At 41.4% G+C, this 24,698-nt stretch overlaps 1 protein-coding gene across 4 annotated transcripts in view; it reads right to left on the bottom strand.

The window, feature by feature from the left end:
• Positions 1 to 24,698, bottom strand: part of LOC131054353 (uncharacterized) — a 103,908-nt gene that overhangs the window by 17,210 nt on the left and 62,000 nt on the right. For 2 of the 4 annotated variants that reach the window (XM_057988847.2, XM_057988850.2), the window contains 2 exons: positions 17,336 to 17,461; positions 4,570 to 4,755 (listed from right to left, as the gene is read on the bottom strand). In XM_057988847.2, coding sequence (XP_057844830.2) covers positions 4,570 to 4,755; positions 17,336 to 17,461 — 312 coding nt within the window. The remainder of the gene's footprint in view (positions 1 to 4,569; positions 4,756 to 17,335; positions 17,462 to 24,698) is intronic. The other 2 variants (XM_057988849.2, XM_057988848.2) reach the window with 2 other exon arrangements.

Here is a 24,698-nt window from a genome sequence, read left to right on the forward strand (position 1 = left end):
AAAGGGGTTGAAGGTCCTCTATTTATCAAATAGACAATAATATGTACAGCATCTGCCCAAAAATGTAAGGGCAATCCAGCATGCAATCTCATGCTCCTCGCGCGTTCCATGATAGTCCTATTCATTCTCTCTGACACACCATTTTCCTGTGGAGTTCCTGAAACTGTCTTCTGCTTTTGAATCCCGTTTAAGGAGCAGTAATCTTCAAATGCTTTGCTGCAATACTCACCTCCATTATCCGATCTGAGACACTTCAACATTTTTCCTGTCTCATTCTCAACCAAAGCTTTCCATTTCTTAAAAGTTTCAAAAACATCTGATTTTTGTTTTAGGAAATATACCCATGTTTTTTTGGTTGAGTCATCAATAAAAATAACATAATAACAAGAGCCACCAAGAGATGATATCTGAGCCGGTCCCCATACATCTGAATGTACAAGCTCTAACTTCTCACTCTTCTTCTCTTTCCCAACATTGAAAAATCTGACTCTTTTCTATTTACCATAAACACAGTTTTCACAGAACTCTAAATCAATCTTCTTTAGTCCTAGCAATAGATTTTTGGAGTGAAGGGTTTTCATCCCTTTCTCACTCATGTGCCCAAGCCTATGGTGCCACATTATCGAATCTGTTCTTGCAACATTTATTGTTGTTGTCCCTGCAGTAACTTTATCTGTAGCAGCTAAAGTAGAGTAAATGTTACTAGTACACAGATATAATGTGCCTACCTTTGCACCTTTAGCTACTACTAATGATCCTTTAGTGACCTTCCACATACTGTCTGAGAAGGTAACTATGCAACCTTCACTACCTAGTTGCCCTGCAGAAATTAAATTTCTTCTTAAATTAGGAACATGTCTTACCTCCTGCAGAAACTAGTCATTACCATTCTGCAACTTGATCTTTATCTTTCCTTTTCCAACAATTTGACAGGGCTCATCATCACCCAAATATACTTGTCCAAATTCACCTTGAACATAATCTAGAAAATATTTTCTATGGGGTGTAGCATGAAATGAAGCCCCAGAATTTATTAACCAGGAATCATTAACATTATCCAAACATAAGATTAAAGCATCTTGTAAAGTATTACTTGCAATATTAGCTTCCTTACTGTCATTTTCATTTTTGTCTCCTTCTTTGTTTTTCCGAGACCAACAGTCTTTCTTTAGATGACCAGGCTTTCCGCAGTACCAGCAATCTTTCTTTCCTCTAGATTGAGAGCGTCCTTTCTTTGACTTCCCTCGTGACTTCTCATTCCCAGAGCCTTTTCCTCTTTCCCTTGATCTTCCTCTGTTCTCCACATTCAAAACACTACCCGATGATGTTGGAGTCTCACCTGTGCTTTTCCTTCGCATTTCCTCGCTTAGGATAACACCAACAATATCATCAAATACCAAAGTATTTTTACCAGAGACAGAGTTACTTACAGCCATAACCAAGCTATTCCAGCTTTCTGGCAATGAACATAAAATCAAGAGAGCCCTAATCTCTTCTGCAAAGGTAATTTTTACCGAAGACAATTGACTGGTAATTGTATTAAATTCATTTAAGTGCTCCGCTACAGATCCTCCCTCACTCATTTTCAAATTAAACAAACGCTTCATAAGAAATACCTTATTCGAAGCCGAGGGTTTCTCATACAACTTAGCCAATGTTGCCATCAAATCTACAGACGTTTTTGCTTCTGTTATATTAAATGCTACAGACGGCGCAAGGCACAATCGAATGGATCCCAGTGCCTTTTTATCTAAAATGTCCCACTCTTCATCTGACATTGTGGTCGCTTTCTTTGTCTTTCCTTCCAATGGCTGCCACAAATCCTTTTGATACAGGTAATCATCCATCTGCATTTTCCATTACTGATAATTCTGGCCGTTAAACTTTTCGACCTTGAATTTGAAATCCTCCATTGCTCCCACTCAAATCTGAAAGTCCTACCAACTTACAGAAAACCTCGCTCTGATACCAATTGTTAGGGTTTCAAGCAGATCCGATGCAAATATGAACTAACAATTATATGCAGATTTAAATACAAAAGATAAAGAAATAAAACAAGACACAGATAACACAGAGATTTAACGTGGTTCACCCAGAATGGGTTACGTCCACCATACACAGTCGTCCAATCTTTCTTATTATCCAGCAAAAACAGTACATCAACCTTACAATGCCTTAAGCATCCCAGCCGCTTATAACATGCGTTTTTAGGGCAACAAACAAAGTCAGCCTTTTTAGGGTTTTATTACAATGTCGGTTTTCATCAACGAAAAATGGAAAAAAAAAAAAAAAAAATTCTAGTCGCCACATTTCAACAATCTCCCACTTGGAGACTGATCAGGCTCCACACCGAACACCCCTGAAAGGCCTATCTGTGATGAGGAGCCCTTTTTCTTAGCGAGATAGACATTTCTAAGGGTAAAGTGGTGTTTGAGGAGATTGAACTCATTAAGCAAGCTAAGTTAGCATCTTTTATCAAATGTTAGTGAGGGGTGAAAACCCCAACCACTTTCAGTAAGTACCTTATCAAATCCACGACCTCCTTAAGGCACTATCAATGCATGCTAAGAATTGTGCCCAAGATTAGATTAAGTGTCTAAGGCAAGAATTATGTCAAAGATGAAGGAAGGATCAATGTAATGTGTCAAGTGATTAAGGAAGGATTAAGGTGGATCATCAAGCAGGATTGAAGGTATTGTCAATGACCCCTTGGATCCCCGATCTTGCTTAGTCAGTGACCCCTTGGATCCCCACCCTTGCTCAATCAATGACCCATTGGAACTCCGACCTCCCACTATCAATGCACCTCTAAATGTCTGATCTTCTTTTTGATGATTGTCAATGCCTTGTGAAAAGTCCGAACTGTCACAGTCAATGCTACCTTGAAAGCCCGAACTCCTTAAGGAGTCTCTCCCAATCCACGCTTTGGGAAGGTAGTGAGTAGTTGCAGGTCCCAGACCTGAAACCAGTGAAAATTAAGACATGTATCAGACCTAAAGTCAATAAAAATCAGACATAAAAGTGAACCCTCAGACTGAAAAATGAAATATCAGATTTTAGAATCAGATCTTGAAATATGAAAATCAAAGATTAAACAGAAGGAATTCATTTCTGATTCACAGAGTGACATTGTTCTCTTCCATATCTTGATCAAGCTGTGTTTATTTTCCAGGTTATAGAAGCAAAGAAAGAGGGACTTCATCAAGAGATAGGGACATGCTGAGGATCAGCTCATGGTGTTCAAGCCTAAGGACATGAGAAGACAAAGAAGGCTTTGCAACATTAGGAGGATTAAGTATCCACGATAAGTTGCTTCACGACATCAAATTTGCCAGGGTGTGGGGGACTCACACATCAACATCAGCATGCTCAAAGCAAAGACAAGGAACATTGTAACCTTGCTAGAGGCAGGCATCATAGCCTCATTCCATGCATGTGCAATGATTAACACCCTCAAGAGTGCTGTTGAATGAAAGGAGGTGTTCCAAGTTCTAGGAAGCACAAGATTCACAAGGAGCTAATAACATTGCAAGGAAGGGATCATCATCATAGTATGAGGTGTCAACACAAGGAAGGAAAATTCGATAACCTTGAATTAAGGTAATCCAAGGATACTATCAATATAGGAGGTGGATTCCCAAATGAGGATTACTTTACAAGGAGACACTCTACATGCAGATTCATATACATGGAGATACTTCCTCAAACAAGGCATGAAAGATCAATTACTAATACAACGAGGAAGGATGATGTGATATCTAGTCGCATGAAGTGAAGGATTGCTCAAGCATGCCATCATTCATCAACATTGCAAGGGAGATAGTTCTAGAAGAGTTAATCAAAGTTAAACAGTTAATGAGAAATATGAACCGCATCACAGTTCTATTGACAGCAAATATTTGCCATTTGAAAATTGCTGGGACCTGATTAATATAGTAAATTAACAAAACTCAAGAGTTTAAGCATTCAAAGCTTAACTTACCAAAAAATTCTTAGGAACTCAACCCATATTACCTCTAATATAAAATTGAAAGATATTAAACTTAATTCATAAAATATATTTTATGGCCACGTGATCTTTTCTTGCCACATTTAATTTATGCAATTATCACAAACAGCTAATGAGAAACATCAACTGCATCACAGTTCTATTGATAGAAAATATTTACCATGCAAAAATTGGTGCGTTCTAGCTGATTAATATAGTAAAATTAACAAAAACTCGAGAGTTAAAGAATTCAAAGTTTGACTTACCAAAAAAAATTCTTAAAAACTCAACCCATATTACCTCGATTATAAACTTGAAAGATTATTAAATTTAATTCAAAAAATACATTTTACTGCCACATGGTCTCTACTTGCCACATTTAATTTATGCCAGTATCAACGAGTTTTTCTACTCATAATGTGTTTTACAGTATGAATAATTTATTTACCATATTTCAGGAAGCCTTTTTCAAATGGTTAGCTTTTATAAATATAACATCAACGGAAACCAGGCTTATCATTTAAACAACAATTAATTTCAATAAGAAAAATAAATCAGCATAAAATAGGAAACAAATATACCTGAGGTAGAATTTTCTGGATTTCTTCAGGCACCACCTGCATAACTCTTTCTCGTAATTTTGCATTTTCTTTTCCTTTTAAAAGATCCATTTTATTCACGACAACAACCAGGCCCCGCCCTTCCTCAGTTATACGCCGAGCAAGAGCAATTTCTGAATGCCGCATACTAGTTCTTGCTTGTGCTATCTGTACATATTTTATGGGACACACAATTTTAGTACCAAGAGAAAAATGGACCCCTCTCTCTCTCTCTCTCTCTATATATATATACTCTCTTTATTTCCACTCCTAAAACCATCTCCTAGCCCCTCTCCCCATATACGCACATCAAAACACAGACACATGCACACAGGTGTAGCTGTTCCTGAGTACTACATATAGATACTTCAAATATTATGCTTCCCAGGATGTTCTCTCAACAATAGGTTGATCCAAAATATTTGTTAGAAAACAAAAAAATCATAAAAACTGGATGCAACAGAGTACTACTTTATCCAACAACCCCATAATCATGCAACAAAAAACAAGTGATTCAACAAATGCATGTCGCAAGGATTGTATTACTCCTTAAAGTTGTTCAAACAGTAGTTACAAATGGACAAGTATAGCCCTATTGCCTTTTGTAATATGATTTAAAATTTTATAAAACCATATCAAAACTGATTGCTTCAAGAAGTCAACAATTGTTTCAAAAACGTAAATCACAGACAATATCTGACAATCCTAAAAATGAAATTACCAAAACTCCTTGAAAATACAAAATGAGGCAAATGATCATTACTAAGTTAAATGCCTCCAAAACATTTGATAGGATGCAGTTGATCATTAATATCAAACATTCTTTAAACATGTGCCTCTAATAAGTAGGTAATCAAATGGATCAATTGTTGCAAATATTGTATCTACATTAATGGTGAGGCAGGTCCTCCATTCAAAAATTCTATAAGGTTAAGAAACAGGATCCGGTTAGTCCGTGCCTGTCTAACTTAATGAAAGAAACGTTAAGTAAGACAATAGAAGATGCCAAATGAAGTGATAAAATATTTAGTCTTCCATTGGTAGGAGAGGAACAATACTCCAATCTCTATTTCAAAGATGAAACCCTTTTCCTCTCTGCTCTCCTCTAAAAGATATCAGCTATATAAATCAACTTGTAAATAATTAAAATCATAAAATAATATCAGGCTATTAGGTAAATTGGAATGAATCCCAAATTATGTTTCTAAAGATTCTTCTTTTCCTTTAAAAGGACAATTCTTGACATTATAAGGCTTGAAGAGGGAACTTTTCCCATCAAATACTTGGGTTTTCTCCTTATCTCAAAAGCAGTATTGGATTATGCTAAGTTGCCAATCCTAGTACAGGATTTTGGTATACCAGTACAACATTTATTTCTTTGGGTGTTGTTGTCACAAAAGTTTGCACCCTTGCAAAGCTATCAACTCAGCAACCTTGTGAAACATGGAAACAACCCTGAAGTGTGGGACCTTGCGTAAGGGGGTTGAATCTTCGAAGAAGGTCGGCTTCCTTCTCAATCCAAGTGCAAGTGTTGAACCAACTCAACACTCCAAATTCTACTTCTAAACCTATCCTAACAGCTTGCGGAGGAAAAGGGAAGAAGGAAATGCTAAAATGAAACGAGGTGATGCACCAAGATAAGAGATGTTTCTCTCCCCACCCAGAAATGACACAAAGAATCAATCGAAATACCCAAGAGATGCACAAACTTCAATTGCATGAACAACCCCAAACGCATGTATGGAGTTTAGCATTTGCTGAATGTCAAAGGGGAGAAGGTTTCCCACAAGTCACACTCGGAAACAAGTTAACACATCATATACGTAATTGAAAGCCACAAAACATGCACTTACAATGAAGGTAAGGAAACATACTCAACATGCATAAGTTGAAGGAAGGCAAGAATGATAATTTCAATTCATTATAAGGCCAATGGCCAAACTTACAGTTGGAGAGATGAAAGTAATATACAAGTCTTCAAGAGAAGTGAAAGAGCAAAGAATAGCCCAAGCCAACAGAGAGAGAACCCTTTACAATGAGGCTTAACAGCCTATATATAGGAAACTGGTCACAAAGGAGAGACCAATGGACAAGGATGAGAAGCCTTGACCCTAGCGTGCACAGAGGAATGTCAGTCAAGGAAGGCAGGGAGGTGCACAAACCTAACATGGTGTTTATGTAAGCAACCTATTAGTAGCCTTTTTGTCAAAACTTATTTTGAATTGTTCTTGATGAGCGTCAAGCGTATGCATACCCTAACCTCTAACCTCCTCCAACTCCATTAGCTCAGCTAGCCTTACTGTCATAGCATCATTCTCTATCGATTCTAGCTAATGTGCTAGTTCAACAGAGGGTAACTCCGGGGAAGATTGGAGTCTTGCTTCCTTCCCATACACCAGCATGAAAGGGGAGTTACCAATCACCCTCGATGTGATCCTGTCAGCCCATAAGGCTATCCTCAACCTAGTATGCCAAGACCTCTGGTTGTCTTCAATTGTACTTTTGATTATCTTGATGAAGTTTTTGTTGGAAGATTTAGCTAGGCCATTACCCTGAGGGTAATAACTGGATGATGTCTTTAAGTATATACCATGCTTAACCCCCCAAGAACTGATTTGTGTTCAAACAAATGCCTTGGCATTATGTGATGTGATGGTGGAGGGGACACCAAATCTTGCCACAATTCCATCAAGGAATTCCAACACTAAGGCCTCAGTGGCGTCCTTCAATGCAACTGCCTCTGTCCACCTGGTTAAGTAGTCTGTTGTGGCCAAGATCCACTTGTAGCCTGCACTAGAAAGTGGATTTATCACACCAATGAAGTCTAAACCCCATTGTGCGAATGGCTGGTTTACTTGAATAGGGTGGAGAGGAAGGGCAGCTAGCCTTTGCTTTCCAAAGAAGAAAGCACATTTCTTACAATTCTTCACCCATCTATGTGAGTCACTGAATAAGGTTGGTCAATAATAACCAGCCCTCATTGTTTTGATAATTGTAGTCCTTGCAGAGAAGTGGCCCCCTGAAGAGCCATCATGAAATTTTTCTAATAATCCACTAACCTGATTTTGCTCAACACATCTTAACAAGACTCCATTAGAGTCCCTTGGGAAAAGGGTGCCATCCACTAAGACATAGGGGATGGACTGCAACCTAAAGTGTCTTCTTTTGGTCCTATCTAGACCTTGGGGGTATCTACCTTCCATTAAGAAGGTGGCCATGTTGCTTACCCAACTAACTTGAGTGTTGTTGCTAGTTGGTTGACCCTCTTGTAACTAGAGAAACAAGAATCGCCCAAACTCGGCGAATCCGGGTTAGAGTCATGCCTCCCGAGTCTGCAGAGCTCGGACTCGGACTCGGACTCGGCCGAGTCCAGGAGGCAAAATCGTCAGACTCGCCAAGTTCGCAAGTTTGGCCTAAAATCACCAAACTTGGCGAGTCTAGTGCCTGAAACTCGGCCATCGGCTGGGTTAAATTAAATGACAAAAAAAAAACATTTTAAAAAGTTTTTTTAAAATGAATGATCTCATCTTTGTTCACTACAACCTCCACCTGAGAATAAGAAAAATTAGGGTTACAACATGTCAGCCAATAGAAAAATAACATGGCTGCCCCTTGACCCCGCAAGGGGCGATGCCCCTTGACCCCGCAAGGGGCGATCGAAAATATGGGGGGAAACTGTGTCGATAGAAGTAGGGAAAATTTAACCTCCGAGTCTGACATTGTTTGGATCGACCAGGTAGATATAGAGGCTGAGACTGTAGCCATGGCAGAGGAGGAGCGGAGAGCACGAACAGAGACAAGGGATTCAAAGGCAGATAGTTACACAGATGTTCCTAATGTTGGTGAGCATGGCATGGTGTCATGGGGAGCGCCTATGGTTGTCGAATCATCTAGGACCTACCTTACACGCCTTCGCAGGGGGCCAAGGCCAGAGGGTGTAGGCTCCTTTGAGCCATAGGCTTGTAGTTGTATTTACCTTTGGTATTTGTATGGAACATTTGATGATGACATGGATTTTTTATTCCATGAGTTTTGTAATATTGTATACATTTGACAATATTTATATATCTATGTTTGTTATTTCCTTCAGCTACAATTTGTGTTTATGCTTATGTGATTGATGTATACTTGTGTATGTAATCAAATGAGCCGAGTTTGATGATGTTATTGTGTCTTTAAGGTGTATTTAATAAAGGTTGCATGAAACAAATTTAAATCTTTAAAAATCTCTAAATTTCTTGAGTTTTTCACTTTCTCGAGTCCAACCGAGTTTGACTCCGAGTTCCGAGTCCAAGTTCGGGTTGGCCTTGCCAAGTCCGAGTCCCGTTTTTTTGCTTGTAACACAAGGGTGACCTCTGAAGAAGTCTCAAAAGATGAGACAAGTTGTTCAAATAGGCCCTTGCCTCTTACAAGCTTGGTGATCTTGATGTTGATGTCGTATTCCATGACCTTGGTTATCCACCCAACCCTCTTCTCAATGATGTCCTTGTTTAGAAGGAAATCCTTGTCACTTGCGTGTGGAACTAAGAGTTGGATCCTGTTGTTAGACATGTGTCTAAACTTTTTCAATGCTCTTATAACAATGAGGACATGCTTCTCTACATAGCTATACCTAAGCTCATAATCCTTTAATCCGTCACTGAAGAAGGCAATAGGTTGCTCCAAATTATCATTGTTCAGTTGTGTTAGGACAGCTGAGATGTTGGATTCTCCGCTGAAGGTATAGAGGATAAAATCCCTTTCATAGTTAGGATTGACAAGAGTAGGAGCCTAAGCAATTGCTTGTTTAATTTCTTCAAAACCGGCCCTCCCTTCCTTGGTCCAACTGAAAGACAATTTTTTCTTCAGCATGGAGGTGAGGGGTTTTACCATGGTGGCAAGGTTGCGAATGAGCCTCCTCAGAAAGTTGATCCTACGAAGGAAACTTTGTAAACTTTTTTTGTGACTAGGGAGTGGAAGAGAAGAATAGCCTCCACTCACTTTAGATCAATGGCTAAGGCATCCTTAGATACAATGTGTCCTAGCAATCTTCCTTGATCAAAAGAAAATACACATTTGCTTGGGTTCAAGGACACACCATATTCCCCGCATTTCATGAACACCTACTCAAGATGACCAAAATGATCAGTTGCATGCTTCGAATAAACAGTTATATCATTAACGTATATAAGCACAAACTTTGCTATTACACCCTTGAAAGCCATGTCCATTGCTCTTTAAAATGTGGCAACTGCATTGGTTAGCCCAAAAGGCATCTTACAATAAGCATAGGTACTCCACTTAGTAGTAAATGCAGTCTTTGTGATGTCCCCTTCTAGTTGACATCAGATATTCAGTGAGATTAGCCTATCCTTCTGACACTCGTAGGCTAATGAGTATGGATAAAGGGTCTCCTAAGGCTTGTATCATCCCCAGAGTTCAATGGTTTCCAGTTTTGGCTTTCGTTTGGTGTTTCCAGGGCTCTGTTTGCTATACTTACTATTTATAGTAATTCAAAGGTTGCTTGAGAGGGACCCTTACTAATTTTAGTAAGACAGTCAGATTCATTTTAATGGCCAAAATGATATTAAATTATTATAAGGATATATTAATAAGTTATAACTTGAGGGTCAATCATCATTAAAAGGGGGACCAATTATTTAATTAAAAGTGAACACCTAGCTCAAGGTGAAAAGTTAATAATATTAAATTGCAAGTTATAAACTTTTTAAAGATTTATAATGAGCCTCATGAGGAAAATCGAACTTTTATTGGAGGTATATATATACCGTGCCTGGAACTCGATTTACTCGTTCTTTGAGCATTTGATTTCATGAAAATTGTTTGTGAGAAGGGAGCCAAGGGTTTCATTCTTCAAGCCATTGGAGAACACTACATTCTTCAGTGTTGCAGCCATTTGAGGTGGTGAAACATCCATTGAATTTGGCATTCAGGAGGACTCTACACAGGCGTTCTACTTGAGCTAAATTTGCAAGAATTCTTCTAAGTTCCAAGCAGATTGAAGAAGGGCATCATTTTTGCAAATCATTGGCAACCTTACCCAGCCGTACAGCTGCTACTTTACCCAGCCGTACCTTCCCTTCAGCCATACATTGTAGGGCTTGGACGATTTTGTGTGAGGAGGCCTCCAAAAATTCTGAAATAATATGTAAGGGGTCGTGGGGGTTTGAGAAGGTTGGGCATAGCATTGGAGGAAGCAAGGAACTCATTTCAAGGTGTAGGTAATCAATTCCATGCTGGCCGTACAACCCCATAGCTGCTGCAATTTCCAGAAAAAAAGAAAACAATCAATTCACTTCATTTTTTGGGTATGCATGTAATGTGAAATACAATGAAAAAAAGATTGAATAAATTCCAATTGGTTGCAGCAATTAATTCTCTTTGTTATTGCATATATAGTTTCATGTTTAATTTTCTGCCTAGCATTATTGTTCATAAAAATCCAAAGGAAAAAATCTATACTTTTCAAAACACAAAACTTGCAAAATAAACAATTTCAGCAGTGGAGGAACAAGGGTTTCTACAGTGCTATCAGAGCGGTTTCCTGCCAGCCTGTGCTTTTTCATGAGTGGGAGTGAAGAGTATATAGTGTATACTAGAGGTACTGGTCAATGGCAACTTCCAATTTTGGGTGAAGGTGAAACAGCTTCAGGTGTTTTAGGTATTCACAGTAGTTCACTTCCATGTCCATTAGTGACAGTGAAAGTACTTTGGGTACCATTGGTGACAGAGATAAGTCACGAGCACGGTCAGTTAACCCTGAATGTCACAGTTGATGGGCACTATGAGACAATTCGTTCCACCGCAACAGACAACTAATAAGGGTCAATCTAGTGGCACCCAGGGTATAGAGCAGCCTAGAGCAGTTGTCCAACAGATTTTTCCTTTTGTGGGTTTAGTACTTAGGCCCAATCAACCTACCTTCCTTCCCAAAGAGGAGCCACAGGTTCAGCCAGACCCACAGGAAGGGGGGCCAGATCCACAAGTTGAGACTGCAGAAGACATCACTAGACACTTTGCTGAGTGTATGACATTGGCACCTGCGATTAGGGAACAACTAACTCAATCAGTTTCTGGATCGGAAGAGGCCTAGAGGTGGTGGTGTAGTTAGGGCAGATTACAAGGTATACCAAGCGCCACAGGCGACACAAGATTTTCAGCATGCGGTGGGCAAGATTACCTTGCCAAACTTTGATGGCAGTGATAAATGCACAGCTAGAGCATGGGTCCAGAAACTGGACAACTTGGGTAAATTAGCACATGACTGATGGCACCACGGCATGCTTACACTCCAACATAACCTTATTACCACCTACCAGGAGTTTACTGACAAGCTGATAGAGCGATTTGATCGTAAGGATCCTGAATTATATTTCAAAGAGTTAGCTCAACTTAGACAGGTGGGTAGCTTGGAGACTTAAATTGGTGAGTTTCAGAGGCTTGCGGAGATGGTGCCTAGCATTACTGAGAGAAGACTTGTCATTTTGTTCACAGAGGGATTGATGGAGCCTTTGAGAGGTTGGATTAAGGTAGATCCACCCACGTTATTGGAAGCTTTGAGGAAAGCTAGAAATATGGAACTTGCAGCCCCACAAAGCAAGTTCTCGTCCAAGGGATCTTCTTCATCCAAGGACAGAAAGTTTGTTCCCAAGAAACAAGGAAAATCAGACTTTAAGGGAGACCAAAAGGGAAAAACTACAGCACCATTTGACTAGGAAACACTCAATGATTTGCGTAAGAAAAAGTTATGTTTCTATTGCAAGGGCCCTTATGACGCAAATCATGATTGTCCATTGAGGCCTAAGGACAAGGCTAAGCGAGTTATGTGGCATTCTATGAGGATTCCGATTCTGAAAATTTGGACCAGCAAAGTGATCATGAGGAGTCCGAATCAGAAAGGGCTGAAAATGAACCTGACAGGTTACAAAAAATGGGTGAGAATAAAGAGGAAGTTAAACTACAGGAGACTCATCTCACTAGCGTACAACAAGAGGGCTTATTCAGGATGTGTGGGGTGTTGGCTGGTCAAAAAGTTATCACCTTACTGGATACAGAGGCCACTCATAATTTCATTGATGGTAGATTGGTTGAATGTAATGTCCCCTTCTCAATGTTGTACTTTCAGTGGTCCATTGGCCTATTTCAGGGACCCGTAGGCTAGGTGGAATGAAGAATTAGGGTTTCAAACATTGGTGCAGCATGAACTTACTATTTTTTGTAAGTTAGGGGTTGACTGTTTGGATGATGCTATCTTACTGAGTTTTCCATGTTCTGTCACTGGGTGCGAAGATTATGTTTTTCGGAGCTGTATTACATGACTTACTATTTTTAGTAAGTATCAGTTCAAGTGGTTCTATTTATAGCAAGGCAGTTCAGTTCAATCCAATGGATGGTTCGGCACTTCAGTCCTCAATTCATTTGGGTTTTGAGCAATATTTGGCTTGCAGGATGATTTATTAAATATTAACACTGCATTCTAAGGTTAATATTTAATTATTATATTTTGGACGACTTTGGGAAATAGAAGTTTATTTTATTCAAGTGATTTTATCAATTTTTCCTAAGTCAATGGCATAAGAGAAAACGAACTTATTTCATGAGCATCACTCTATGTTTTGTTGCAAGTTGTTGTCCTAGGCAAAGTTCGAACTTGCCTAAGGGAAGGGGATGCCATCTTTGAGGAGACTTATTTAATATATTTCAAATGTGTTTGGGCGCCCTTGGGGTGTAATGAAGCGGCATGTAATTTGGGTGTATTTGGGCGCATTTGCATTTGAATTTAGGAGAGCAAAAAGTTATAAATAAGAGCCTTGGGCTCTCATTTGGGGTAGCTAAGGAATTTGCATTGTTATGTTGCCGAAATGGAGAGCAAAACTGAGCTTCGAAGTTGAGGCTTCCTAGCTAGCACCGTTTCATACTTGCAATAGAGTACCTAGCTAGTGGGTGTGTTGAGAGTGGATTTTGGTGTGAGGATTTTCAGTTTTAGAGTTTTGGTGAGTTTTCTGTGTTGCTGGTTTGGAGTGGCTGAAGCGGATTTTTGTTCATAGATCTCTACCTGAGTGTTCGTTTCTTCCAGGTAGAGGCTTGTCGGAAGCGTATTGGAGAGGTGATCATTCCTCTGGAAGGGCGTTTGAATTGGTGTTGATTGGAATTTTTGAGAGCAAACCGAAATTCTCAGCTGGCCATACCTTTTCTAGAGTGCCTTGGTTTGCGTGCCATCAGTGTGTGGTGATTTTGGTGCTGGTTTGAGCTTCTTGTTTGTTCACCTTGGTCATAGCAGTTGTTCGCCTGAATTCGTGAGCATTTTGGAGCTGATTCGGAAGAGTTGTGTGCATTTCTATGTTGCTGGCCCATTTCTGAAGATGCTGGTATTTAAATCAGAATTGTTGTTTTATGTTTTAGCCTGAAATCAGTTTTAGTCTATGATTGAATGCTTGTAGTACTTCATTGTAATCATCTTGTATCATTGATTAGTAGTACTAACCTCTTATTGAACTTGAAGTGCTCATTGTAATCCCCACTGCATAAGTGGAAGAGGCTGGCTGGGCCGCCTTAGTGTTTGTAATTTATTTTGTACTTCTATCCTCCCAATGAATAAGTGGTGGAGTGGTATTGTCCTCCCGCTAAAATATGCAGTTGAGTGATAGTTTTTATGCATAAGTCCTCCCGCTGAAATATGCGGTTGAGTGATAGTTTTTATGCATAAGTCCTCCCGCTGCATAAGCCGTAGAGTGATTTGGTTCTGGTTATGCTTTTGTTCCCTTGGCTGGTTCACCACCAAGTTCTTGCTCTTCATCCCGCCGAAAAGTGGAAGGGGCTGGTTTGCCGCCCAGTATTGTACTTGCATTATAATTCCCAGCAAATCAATGAGCTAACGAACCCCTTATCACCATATGCTCTCACCTTCCCACATTGGGCTCTTGGTGATCAGAAAGTGGAAGGGTTACTTTCAGCAGTATTGAGATTATATTTTCTAACCTTAACAGGTTATGGTGTTTGTTTGTAATCCTTATTGCATTAAAACAAAAAAAAATTATCCGGGATATTACATTGAAAGGCGTGGGTTTCAGACGGAGGTATTTGGAGGTATAAGGGTGAGAGTTGCAGATGGTTACACTCTCCAGTGTGACAGGATGATTACAAGTTTTCCTTTGCGCCTGAATAATTACGAGTATAAGGCAGATTTCTATGTGGTGACTATGGGAGACAGTTGTAGTTTTGGGCATGAGATGGCTTCATGACATAGGAGAGTTTACCCTTAACCTACGGGAGGCAGATGGGAAGACTCATGTGTTGAAGGTCATTAGAGATAGTTGTTTCAAGATGATATCCATCAGGATGGAGAAACTTGTGCGCCAAGACATGGTTGAGTGGGCAGTAGAGTGCATGATGATGCCATCACAGGAGGGACAGCAAAAACCAGTTAATCATCTTGATATACGAAAGTTGAGGATTAAACACAGGAAGGTGTTTAGTGACATTCCACCTGCTAGACCTCTTGACAGGGGAATTGAGCACATCATAGAGTTGGAAGAGGGTGCTAAGCATGTGATGATCACCCCTTACGGGCACCCAAAGTGACTAAAAGATGAGATAGAGAAAACAATTAAGGAGCTGCTCGCTATGGGACACATTAGGCCGAGCAAATCTCCCTTTACCTCATCAATAGTTTTGGTTAAGAAAAAAGATGGTACCCTTCGAATGTGTATTGACTTCAGGGTCCTAAATAAGAGAATGATTAAAAACAAGTACCCCATCCCTCGGATTGATGAGTTGATTGATGAGCTTCATGGTGCTTGCTACTTCTCGAAGATTGACTTGAGATCAAGGTATAATCAAATTAGAGTTAGAGAGCAGGACATTGAGAAAACAGCATTTAGGTGCCATTGTGGCCACTTTGTGTTTGTGGTTATCCCATTTGGACTAACCAATGCTCCTGCTACATTTCAGGCTACCATGAACAAGGTCTTCCAATCACAGTTGAGGAAATTTGTACTTGTCTTTTTCGATGACATTTTGGTGTACAGTAGAACATGGGAGGATCACTTTGGCCACTTGGATACAGTTTTGGAAATTCTTGATAGGGAATCCTTGTATGCCAAGGAATCCAAATGTGATTTGGGTATGACAAAGTTGTTGTATTTAGGCTATATTATTAGTGCAGAGGGTGTGCGGATGGATCCTGATAAGATCCGAGCAATTAGAGAATGCCCTACTCCAGTGAACTTCACTCGGCTCCGAGGATTCTTGGGTTTGTGTGGTTTTTACCGCAGATTTGCTAATGGTTATTCACGACATGCGGCACCACTTACAAATTTGATGAAGAAGGGGGTGTTTGTCTGGACTCCAAAGGCATAGGAGTGTTTTGAGAAATTCAAACATCTGATGACTACTTGCCCAGTCCTTGCATTACTTGATTTTACTAAGCCCTTTGAGTTATAGTGTGATGCCTCGAGTGACGGCATTGGTGCAGTGCTTATGCAGGATAAGCACCCTATTGCATTTGAAAGCAAGAAGCTTAGAGGACCTGACAAGAATTTCAGTATTTATGACAAGGAGATATTAACCACAAATCTAATACAAACTAGATACTGCTTGAACCATTAGCCTATTCAATCGAGTTCCCATAGGCTAATGAGTTAGAGGATAGAGAACTCTGGAGGCAACCTTTCCAATTTTGGGCGAGTTTCCAATACTTTATTTTTAGTAAGTCAAGCTAGGTCACTGACAGTGCCTGCGATTAGTCTTGCTATTTTTAGAAGTGTCGATGAAAGCATTTGAAATCAATATTTCTAAATCTTATGTGGTCCAGAACTTTATTTATAAAATAAGGTATTAAGTTAAATAAAAATGTTTAACTAATGTTATTTAAATAATCTAAAGTTAATTATTGAGCACCCCAATGAACATAAAGTTGTTTTAAAAAGGGCGACTCCTAGAAGTTGGTGCCCAACCTATGGAGGCATAAGGAGTTATTACTAATATAAAAATAGAATGTTTCTCTTCTTTTTTAGGTGGGAAATTGGGGTTTTGAAAGTCACCTTTTCTAAAGTGAATTGGCGTTTTTTGGAGATTCATTCTAGCATGCATGTTTTGAAGTTTTGGTTGTAGCTTCTTTGGAGACTTTCTTCTGATTGACTGACTATAGCAACTAACCTCTAGCAAAATATGTGTGGATACGAATACTTTATTTGGATGAATTCAAGGACGTGCACAACTTTTGGTTATGGTAGGTGACATGCAAACTACAAAGTAAGAAAAATTGCTTTATTGGCCTTAAAATCATAGTAATACTTCAAAAGATAGCATAGAAAAGGTAAATATATGATAGAAAAAAACATGTAAGTGAATTTTGTAGTAAAGGCTTAAAAATTTCAGAGCAGTGAAAGGTATGGTAGACCTCTTCTCGATCTTGCAAAATATCAATGTGTGGGATAGCAATCAATGTTGTTGTTTTGTCTTCAATGTTCTACCTAGGTTTATCTTAAACTTTTGCAAACAATGTGGATCATAATAGTGTTAAAGGATTAATCAAGAGATATTCACAAACTTTGGCTTCAGGAACACTGTGCAAACTACAAGGGGGTAGAAAGCTTGATTTATTTTCCTTCCTTAGTATGTTAATAATAATAATGCCTAAAATAACATGGAATATGCAGATATGTGATTGGAGAAAGCATGCAAGTATTTATATCCCTCTAACAAAAGTAGCCATTATATGTCCAGGGCAGTGAAAGAAAAGAGTGACCTCTTCTCCATCCAGCACAATTGCAACAATGTGTGCTCTCATTATACTGCGACGTGCATGCATAGCACTCAATTCTGTCGGTTTGTCTTCTACTTTTGACCTTCGCAACCAACCAGCTGTGTCTACCTGTTAGGGACACCAGTGCACAAATGAATTATTAAACTGTGAATGCTTTACCCCAAATGACATACAAAAATGAGCAATCCCAAAACGTTTGGTTCTTATTTTTCCTAGATATTAACAGATGTAAGAATCACAACCTAGAATAACAAAACAATAGTGTTAATCAAATAGAATGCAAGCGTTAATATCAGAACTTGAATAGGAAAAAAGATTGTTTCTCAATAAGGATGAATAAGTATCAATCTTTGTGATGGAAAGAAAAATGAATACATATAAATTTTCTTAAAGAGCGAAAAAATCAAATCAAATAGAGGATATCAAGAAGCATACATAAAGCAAGCAAATGTGTTATATACTTATGTCCATGATATTAAGATATAATTAGAACTATGAAGCAATCAATGCATGGTGCACATAACCTTGAGATCAAATGAGTAATTAATGGCTTATGAGCTTACATTACGTGTTAGTAGGTTATAAACTAATGGACTTGTTATCACTTCTTTATCCTAATGTGTATACTAAAGGATTATTGTCTTCTGTAAACCTACTATAAGTGTTGTCCTTCTGTATAATTTGAATATTTGTGTACATGGGTACCCTCAATTAACTCCTATGTAGTCAGGAATAATCAATTATGTTATAGTGTCGTCATTATGTTGTGTCATCATCGGTAATTGTGTGTTATGGGAGTCAGTTAGTTCACCCGAAGGGCAGTTGTACCCTCTCGGCAGTGAATTGAGCCCTCTCTGTGGTGAACTGAGCCCTTTCGGCTTCTAAGTGAGCCCTCTCGGCATCCAAGTATGTCTGCAACTCCGCAACTCTGGTGGTCAGCTCCTCTCAAGCTCTCTCCGCGGCCACCCGGGCAATCTCATGCCCTGCAGAAATGTGCTCCGTACGGCGAAGAGTGTAATACTCCTCCCTAAAAGCCTACTCAACCTGCCTCCCGAGAGACTCGACCCTACTCTCCACTACTAGCTCCCTCACTGCCCATGCATTCAACATCTTTGTTGTCTCAGTCTCTGGCCATCCCCCTCTCTCAAAACAGGCAGCAAATGCCTGAGGACACCCCGCCCATACAAACCACCCCGCCCGTACAAACCTGAGCATCCGCTCCAACTCCTGGGCAGTGCTATCTGAGGCCTTTGCCTGTAAGGATGCTATGACCTCCCACCCTCTACATACCTCGTCCTGCAGATAAGTCTGCACCATCTCCTGGAAGTATGTCTACCCTCGACCAACCACATCTTGGAGGTAAGCCTCCACGTCTATCCTGCCTGGATGCCTGCTCTCCGTGTGAACCTCCGCTCTGTCTAACGGGACCTCTATAGGGATCTCTGCCTTCTGTTCAAGTGCCAACTCTCTCCCCTGCACTTATGCCGAATGTGCCATATCTCCAGGGGAACCGTGGTTGTCTATGTCAACCACCTCCACCTCTACGTCCCCCCGAGGGTCCCTGCTCCCAGAAGTCGCCCGTGGGGAAGAAATGGTAGTAGCCGGCCTAGGCAACATAGGTGTTATCTCCATCTCCCTCAGCCAACATTCCTCTTCACCCATAGTACCTATCTGATCCTTCCCCAATTCCTGCGCCTCTACAGTGGGTACGGACTCCCCCACACCCTCAGATGGTACTGCCTCTCTCACTTCCTCTGCTACAACTACTGGCGGCACTATGTGGACTAGCGGCCTCTGTTGGCCGAAGGCAGGGATAGATGCAACCATCACCGTCAGCGGACTCAAGTGTGCTAAGGCTGTCAGCATGGGTGTAGCAAACAAGACTCGTGTGGATGCCTGTACGGTCTCTACTAGGCTCTCCTCGCTATCCCCCTCTAAGTCACTCGAGGGCTCTGAGGTCTCTTCTCTCCCACTGTCAATATCCTCAGACTCTGACACCTCCTGCCTTTGTCGTTTCTGCCCCACCCCGGGTACCAACCCTATGTCCAGATGCCTCCACTGAAAAATAGGCGGCTCGTCAAGTGCCAAGTTCCTCTCTGGCGGAATTTCCACCTTATCTGTTGGAAACTGTGAAAGCGTCGCCTCCAAAAATTACCCGATGGCGTAGTGCGGCATATAAAACGTGCGATGTTGCAATGTCATGAACTCGAACATTATGTCCGCCAGTACTGATGCCCAGTCATACTATACTCCATTCATCAACCCATTCATCAGGATGATTTGTGGGAGCGCTATGTCTAATGCCCGGCTGGACCCCATCAACCTGCTCTTGACCACGTCCATGATGCAGCGCCATGGCCCTTCGGCCACAAAAGATTTCTTCATCCCTCTCCCCTTAGTGGCCTTGGCTATGGAATCAAATTCCGCTGGTGTAAGATTTCTGGAGACCATGTGTATCCAATGTTCATTCTGGTCCGCGTTCATCTTTTGCGCCTTCATATCTTGTTTCTTCCCATTCCTCCCGGGTATGCCAAATACCCTAGTGAAGTCGGTTGCCATGAAGGAGACTGTGACTGTGTGCTTCATATACTCGAAAGTGCTTTTCCTGGTGGTGCAGTCGAATGCTGCTATCATTGTCCACATCGGTGGCTCAAATTTCTTGATCTAAAAAACCGCCATCTGAACCACCCAATGCACTCTTGCCTTTCCTTAACCAATTTTTTACTTCATGGTTGTCAGGGTTCTGCTGCCACCACCTCCTGCACTCTCCTCCATTAACTCCCTCTAATATAACTGTGTCGGTTTTAACCCTGGCTGTTGCTTTCCCCGTCAGTGACTTCTTTTTGCTGCTACCGGCAATCCTCACCCCTGAAGGTAAAATCCTTGCCGTTTTATCCATGCTCTTCTGCAGATTCGTCTTCCACTGCCTTTTTCCTGCTGAATGCATTTCTCTTGTTCCTCCTTTCTGTCTTCAACTGCCTGAGGTAGTTACGCCACCTTTCCCTTTATTCCCGTCTGTAATCTCTTTTTCCCTCGCGATTGTGTCTTTGGCTGGGCGTGGGCACTTTTATTTGTTTTGGCTGGGCGTGGGCATTTTTATTTCTTTTCAGTTGGGCGTGATTTTGTCAGGCATCTTCCATGGTGGACAACCACCGCACAGTGGTCATTGGCGGTGCCCCCCCGACGATGGTTCCAACACACGGTGGTTCCACCGTACGGTGGTCACCGGCGGTGGCTCCTTCGATGGTGGTTCCACCGCACGATGGTCCCACCGATGGTGGTGGCACCGTGGCCACTTATTATTTTATTTTTTATTTTTTTTCCGTACGGTGGTCACCGACGGTGCCCCCCCGACGCGGTGGTCCCACCGCATGGTGGTGCCACAGGTATCTTCGTTGAGCTAGGTGGGGCTCGTGTCCTATCTCCGTTCATGATGGATTTTCAGCTTGGACCCGTTGACGGCCTCTGGAATCTCCCTGTCGTCGAGCATCCCCAATTTGATTAACCCATTCGCCCCAACCTCCCAGACTCTGTAGGGCCCCAACCACTTTACTTTAAATTTCCTTGGTTTTATCTCATTTTTTCCATTATATTTCAACACCAACTGACCCGGGGAAAAGCCCATCTTCCGGAGGTGCTTGTTGTGTCAGTGCTTCCTTCGTTGCTGCGCGACCTCGGTTGCCCATTGTGCCAGCATCCTCTGCTCCTAGAGTTTATTGAGGGCGTGCAATCGCTCTCATAGGCTTTCCATATCCCCGAGTTTATTGTCAATAGCGATCCGCAAACTTGGTACCATGAATTCCACAAGGACTACGGCCTCCTGCCCATACATCAACTGGAACGGTGTGTGGCCCGTGGTGGTCTTGTAGGTCGTGCGGTAGGCCCACAGTACCGACGGTAACCTTTCCTCCCAATCCTCCCCTTCAACTCTACAAGACTTGTAGATAATTGTGACCAAGATTTTGTTTGTGGCCTTGGCTTGTCTGTTCACCTGAGGGTAGTAGGGACTCGACAGAGAATGAAAAATTTTGAATTCGGTCGTTAATAACTTTACCACATGGTTGACGAAATGTCCTCCTCTGTCACTGGTCAATTGAATAGGGATGTCGTATCTGGTAATAATCTGCTCATAGATGAATCTAGCCATACTTACTGCAGAGTTGTCCGAGAGGACCCTCGCCTCCACCCATTTCGTTAGGTATTCTGTAGCGACCACAATGTAACGGCATCGGCATGCACAACTGGCCTTGAGAGGCCCTACGAAGTCAAGTCCCCACCGTTCGAATAGTTCTTGTGCGTGTGAAGGGTTTAAGAGCATAAAGTCCTGCTTCAAGGGTTTGCCTACCCGTTGGCAAGTGTCACACCCCACGACCCACTCTCTAGCATCGTTGTATACCGTGGGCCACCATAGCCCTGCTAGCAACACCTTTCGTGTTGTCGTGTCCGAGCCCATATGTCCGCCTACGGGGCCCTCATGTGCCTCCCTCAAGACACTGGGAACTTCCTCCTCCATAACGCAGCGCCTGGGCTTATACAACAGACTTATATTCTAAAAGACGTATCTCCCAGAGAATGGTACGATGAAGTTGTTTTCTATCTACTGAACCATAGATGCCCTCCGTAGTTGAACCCTGTCCAGAAAAGGGCATTAAGAATGAAGAGCCGAAAATACATGTTGCAAGGAGCTGTCCTATACAAGAAGAATCATGAAGGAATATACTTAAGATGTGTAGGCAAAGAAGAAGCCAAACAAATTATGGAACATTTTCATGGTAGATTTGGAACCAGTCACGAAGGTAGTTTCGCTACAGGACATCAGATTGCCTGGGCAGGATATTATTGGCCCACACTGTTTAAGGATGCATACCAACATGTGAAGGCATGTCGCACGTGTCAGACAGTCGTTGTTCGAGAAAAGAATCTTGCTATGCCACTTCAGCCAGTCATTGAAGTAAGGCCATTTGCCCAATGGGGATTGGATTTTATTGGAGCAATCAACCCCCCTTCTTCAGCCCAACACAAATACATCCTTGCTGCCACAGACTATTGCACCAGGTGGTCCGAAGCCCAAGCCCTGAAACTGTGTACCTCTGATGTAGTAATCAAATTCATCGAAGAGAACATTATTACAAGATTTGGATGTCCACACACCTTGGTGTGCGACAATGGCCCTGCATTCTCATCATTAAAGTTTTCTAACTGGGCCTTTGAGTACGGAATCACATTGAAATTCTCTTCGAATTAGTATCCCCAGGGAAATGGGCTGGCAGAATCAACAAATAAGAATCTGTTGAGTGCTATCAAGAAGCTGTTAGACAAAAATCTGAAGGACTGGTATATGCAGCTAAGGTTTGCTCTTTGGGCAAACAGGACACGAGTGAAGAATTCCTTGGGAACATCTCCCTATCATCTAGTCTACGGACAAGATCCAGTGTTTCCCGTTCAGCTGAGAATCCTGACTTTGTAGTTCTTGCAAGAATATTTGGATGGTGAAGATGGGATTCAGACACGTCTCTCACAGTTACTACACCTTGAGGAGAAGAGGGATCAAGCATTAGACAACTTTGCAAAACATCAGGGAGTGGTCAAACGATGGTTTGACAAATAGGCCAAGGTCAAATGTTTCTGGATTTCCGACCTGGTTTTGTATTGAGATAAGTCCCATGAAAGAAGGGGTGATCATGACAAGTTCGACAAGATATGGATGGGTCCTTATCAGATTTCCGAAATCCTCAGGGATAATGCATTTAGATTAAAGGCTTTGACCGGAGAAGATGTCCCATTGCCCGTCAATGGGCAATTCCTTAAGCATTATTTCCAATCATAGGTCTCCCCATGAGACCTTCTTTGTACCATATTAGTTTAGGGTTTTGAGTTCTTTCCTTTTGGTGTGTTTTGTTTGCTTTTGCTTTGGTTTTGGTTTGTGGCTTTCGGTGCCGGTTTCCCTCGAGCTTGTCCGCTCGTGTGATTTTGCTTAGGTCTAGGGTCTTTAGGTGGCCTTAAAGTATTCGGAGTCTCCGTCTGTTGATGGGGTGGTGATGTTACTTGGCCTATCTTTTCCACGGTACCCGAACCTTTGTCCTGAGCCATTCAGATCTTTTAGGAGAAGTTATGGTTGGAGAAAACTTTACATCTTGCTTCAGCGCCACTGGAATCTCCAAACCCATAGTAGGCTTCACTGCTTACAAGCCAAAAGAATTGACGGGAACAAAATGAAATACCAAAAGAGAAAGAAAGAAAGATGAAAAATAAAAAGAAATATCAAAATATTGGCTTTGGGAATGTGCGGATAACTCCACCAGGGCTATAGACGCCCGGCCATCAGTGGAGCTATGTTCGTGGAATTCCAGAGACATCCTCGTCGAGGCTATGGACGCCTGACTGGCAGCAAGGCAATGTCCCCGATGCTTTTGAAGTACAGATACCCCTAGCCTGCCATAACTGATTTTAAGAGTTTTTGATGATCTCCTGGAACAAGGTTGATATCTACGCACTTGAATTTTACTCTGGGTTCAAACCCCAAAGTGTTTCTCAACACTCGAAGTGTTTTTCCCGTGGAGTAGCCAGATGTTGTGACCTAATCACACATCACCCCATCCCAGATAGGAGCCCCCTAGCTTTTAGCCCCTTTTGGTCGTTTGGTCTTATTTTTTTTGTGTTTCAGTGGCAATCTCTTCAATCTCTCCAGTTTGCGGATGTTCGGGGGTCAGTTAGAGTTAATCTGCTTCTCTATCGAGCGAATTCTATTAAGTCTAGGGCCTGTTTTGTCCCTTTTTAGGGTTTTTGCCTTTTGCCCTAGAGTTTAGGGGTTCCTATTAGGGTTTTTGGAAAACTGAACATACGCCTAGAATCAAGACCCTTCAAGGGTCCTCCCAGTAAAATTTGAGCCCAAACGGAGCAACTTTCTATTTTAGAAAGTCCCTACTTTTTAGGGATTTTTCCGAGTCCCAGAATGTCATCATTTTTGCCAAAAATAAAACTTACTATTTTTAGTAATTTCTATTTTTAGTAAGTTTCTATTTATAGTAAGTCATTCCTGCACCCTGTCTAGGGTCTAACGCTGACACCTTGAAGGTTTCTATTTTTGGAAAGTCAGTACTGGCAGGGTTAGTCAGACAAGGCGACAAGGATCAGACGTTCGCAGACATTTCTAATTCCGGAAAGTCAGACAACAGACAAGGAAAGCCAGAAATGTGTCAAGTGCTGGAAATCCATGCCTAAAATGGAAAGCTCGGGAAAACACTTCAAAATCACAGGTGGTCAAAATATTCCAAGTCTAGGAGATTAAAGGACAAAAGAAAAATTCCATGAACCCTTGGCTAGAGCAAAATTGCGCCCAAGTATG

This window comes from Cryptomeria japonica, chromosome 3 (assembly GCF_030272615.1).
Source record: "Cryptomeria japonica chromosome 3, Sugi_1.0, whole genome shotgun sequence".
NCBI classification, from domain to species: Eukaryota; Viridiplantae; Streptophyta; class Pinopsida; order Cupressales; family Cupressaceae; genus Cryptomeria; species Cryptomeria japonica.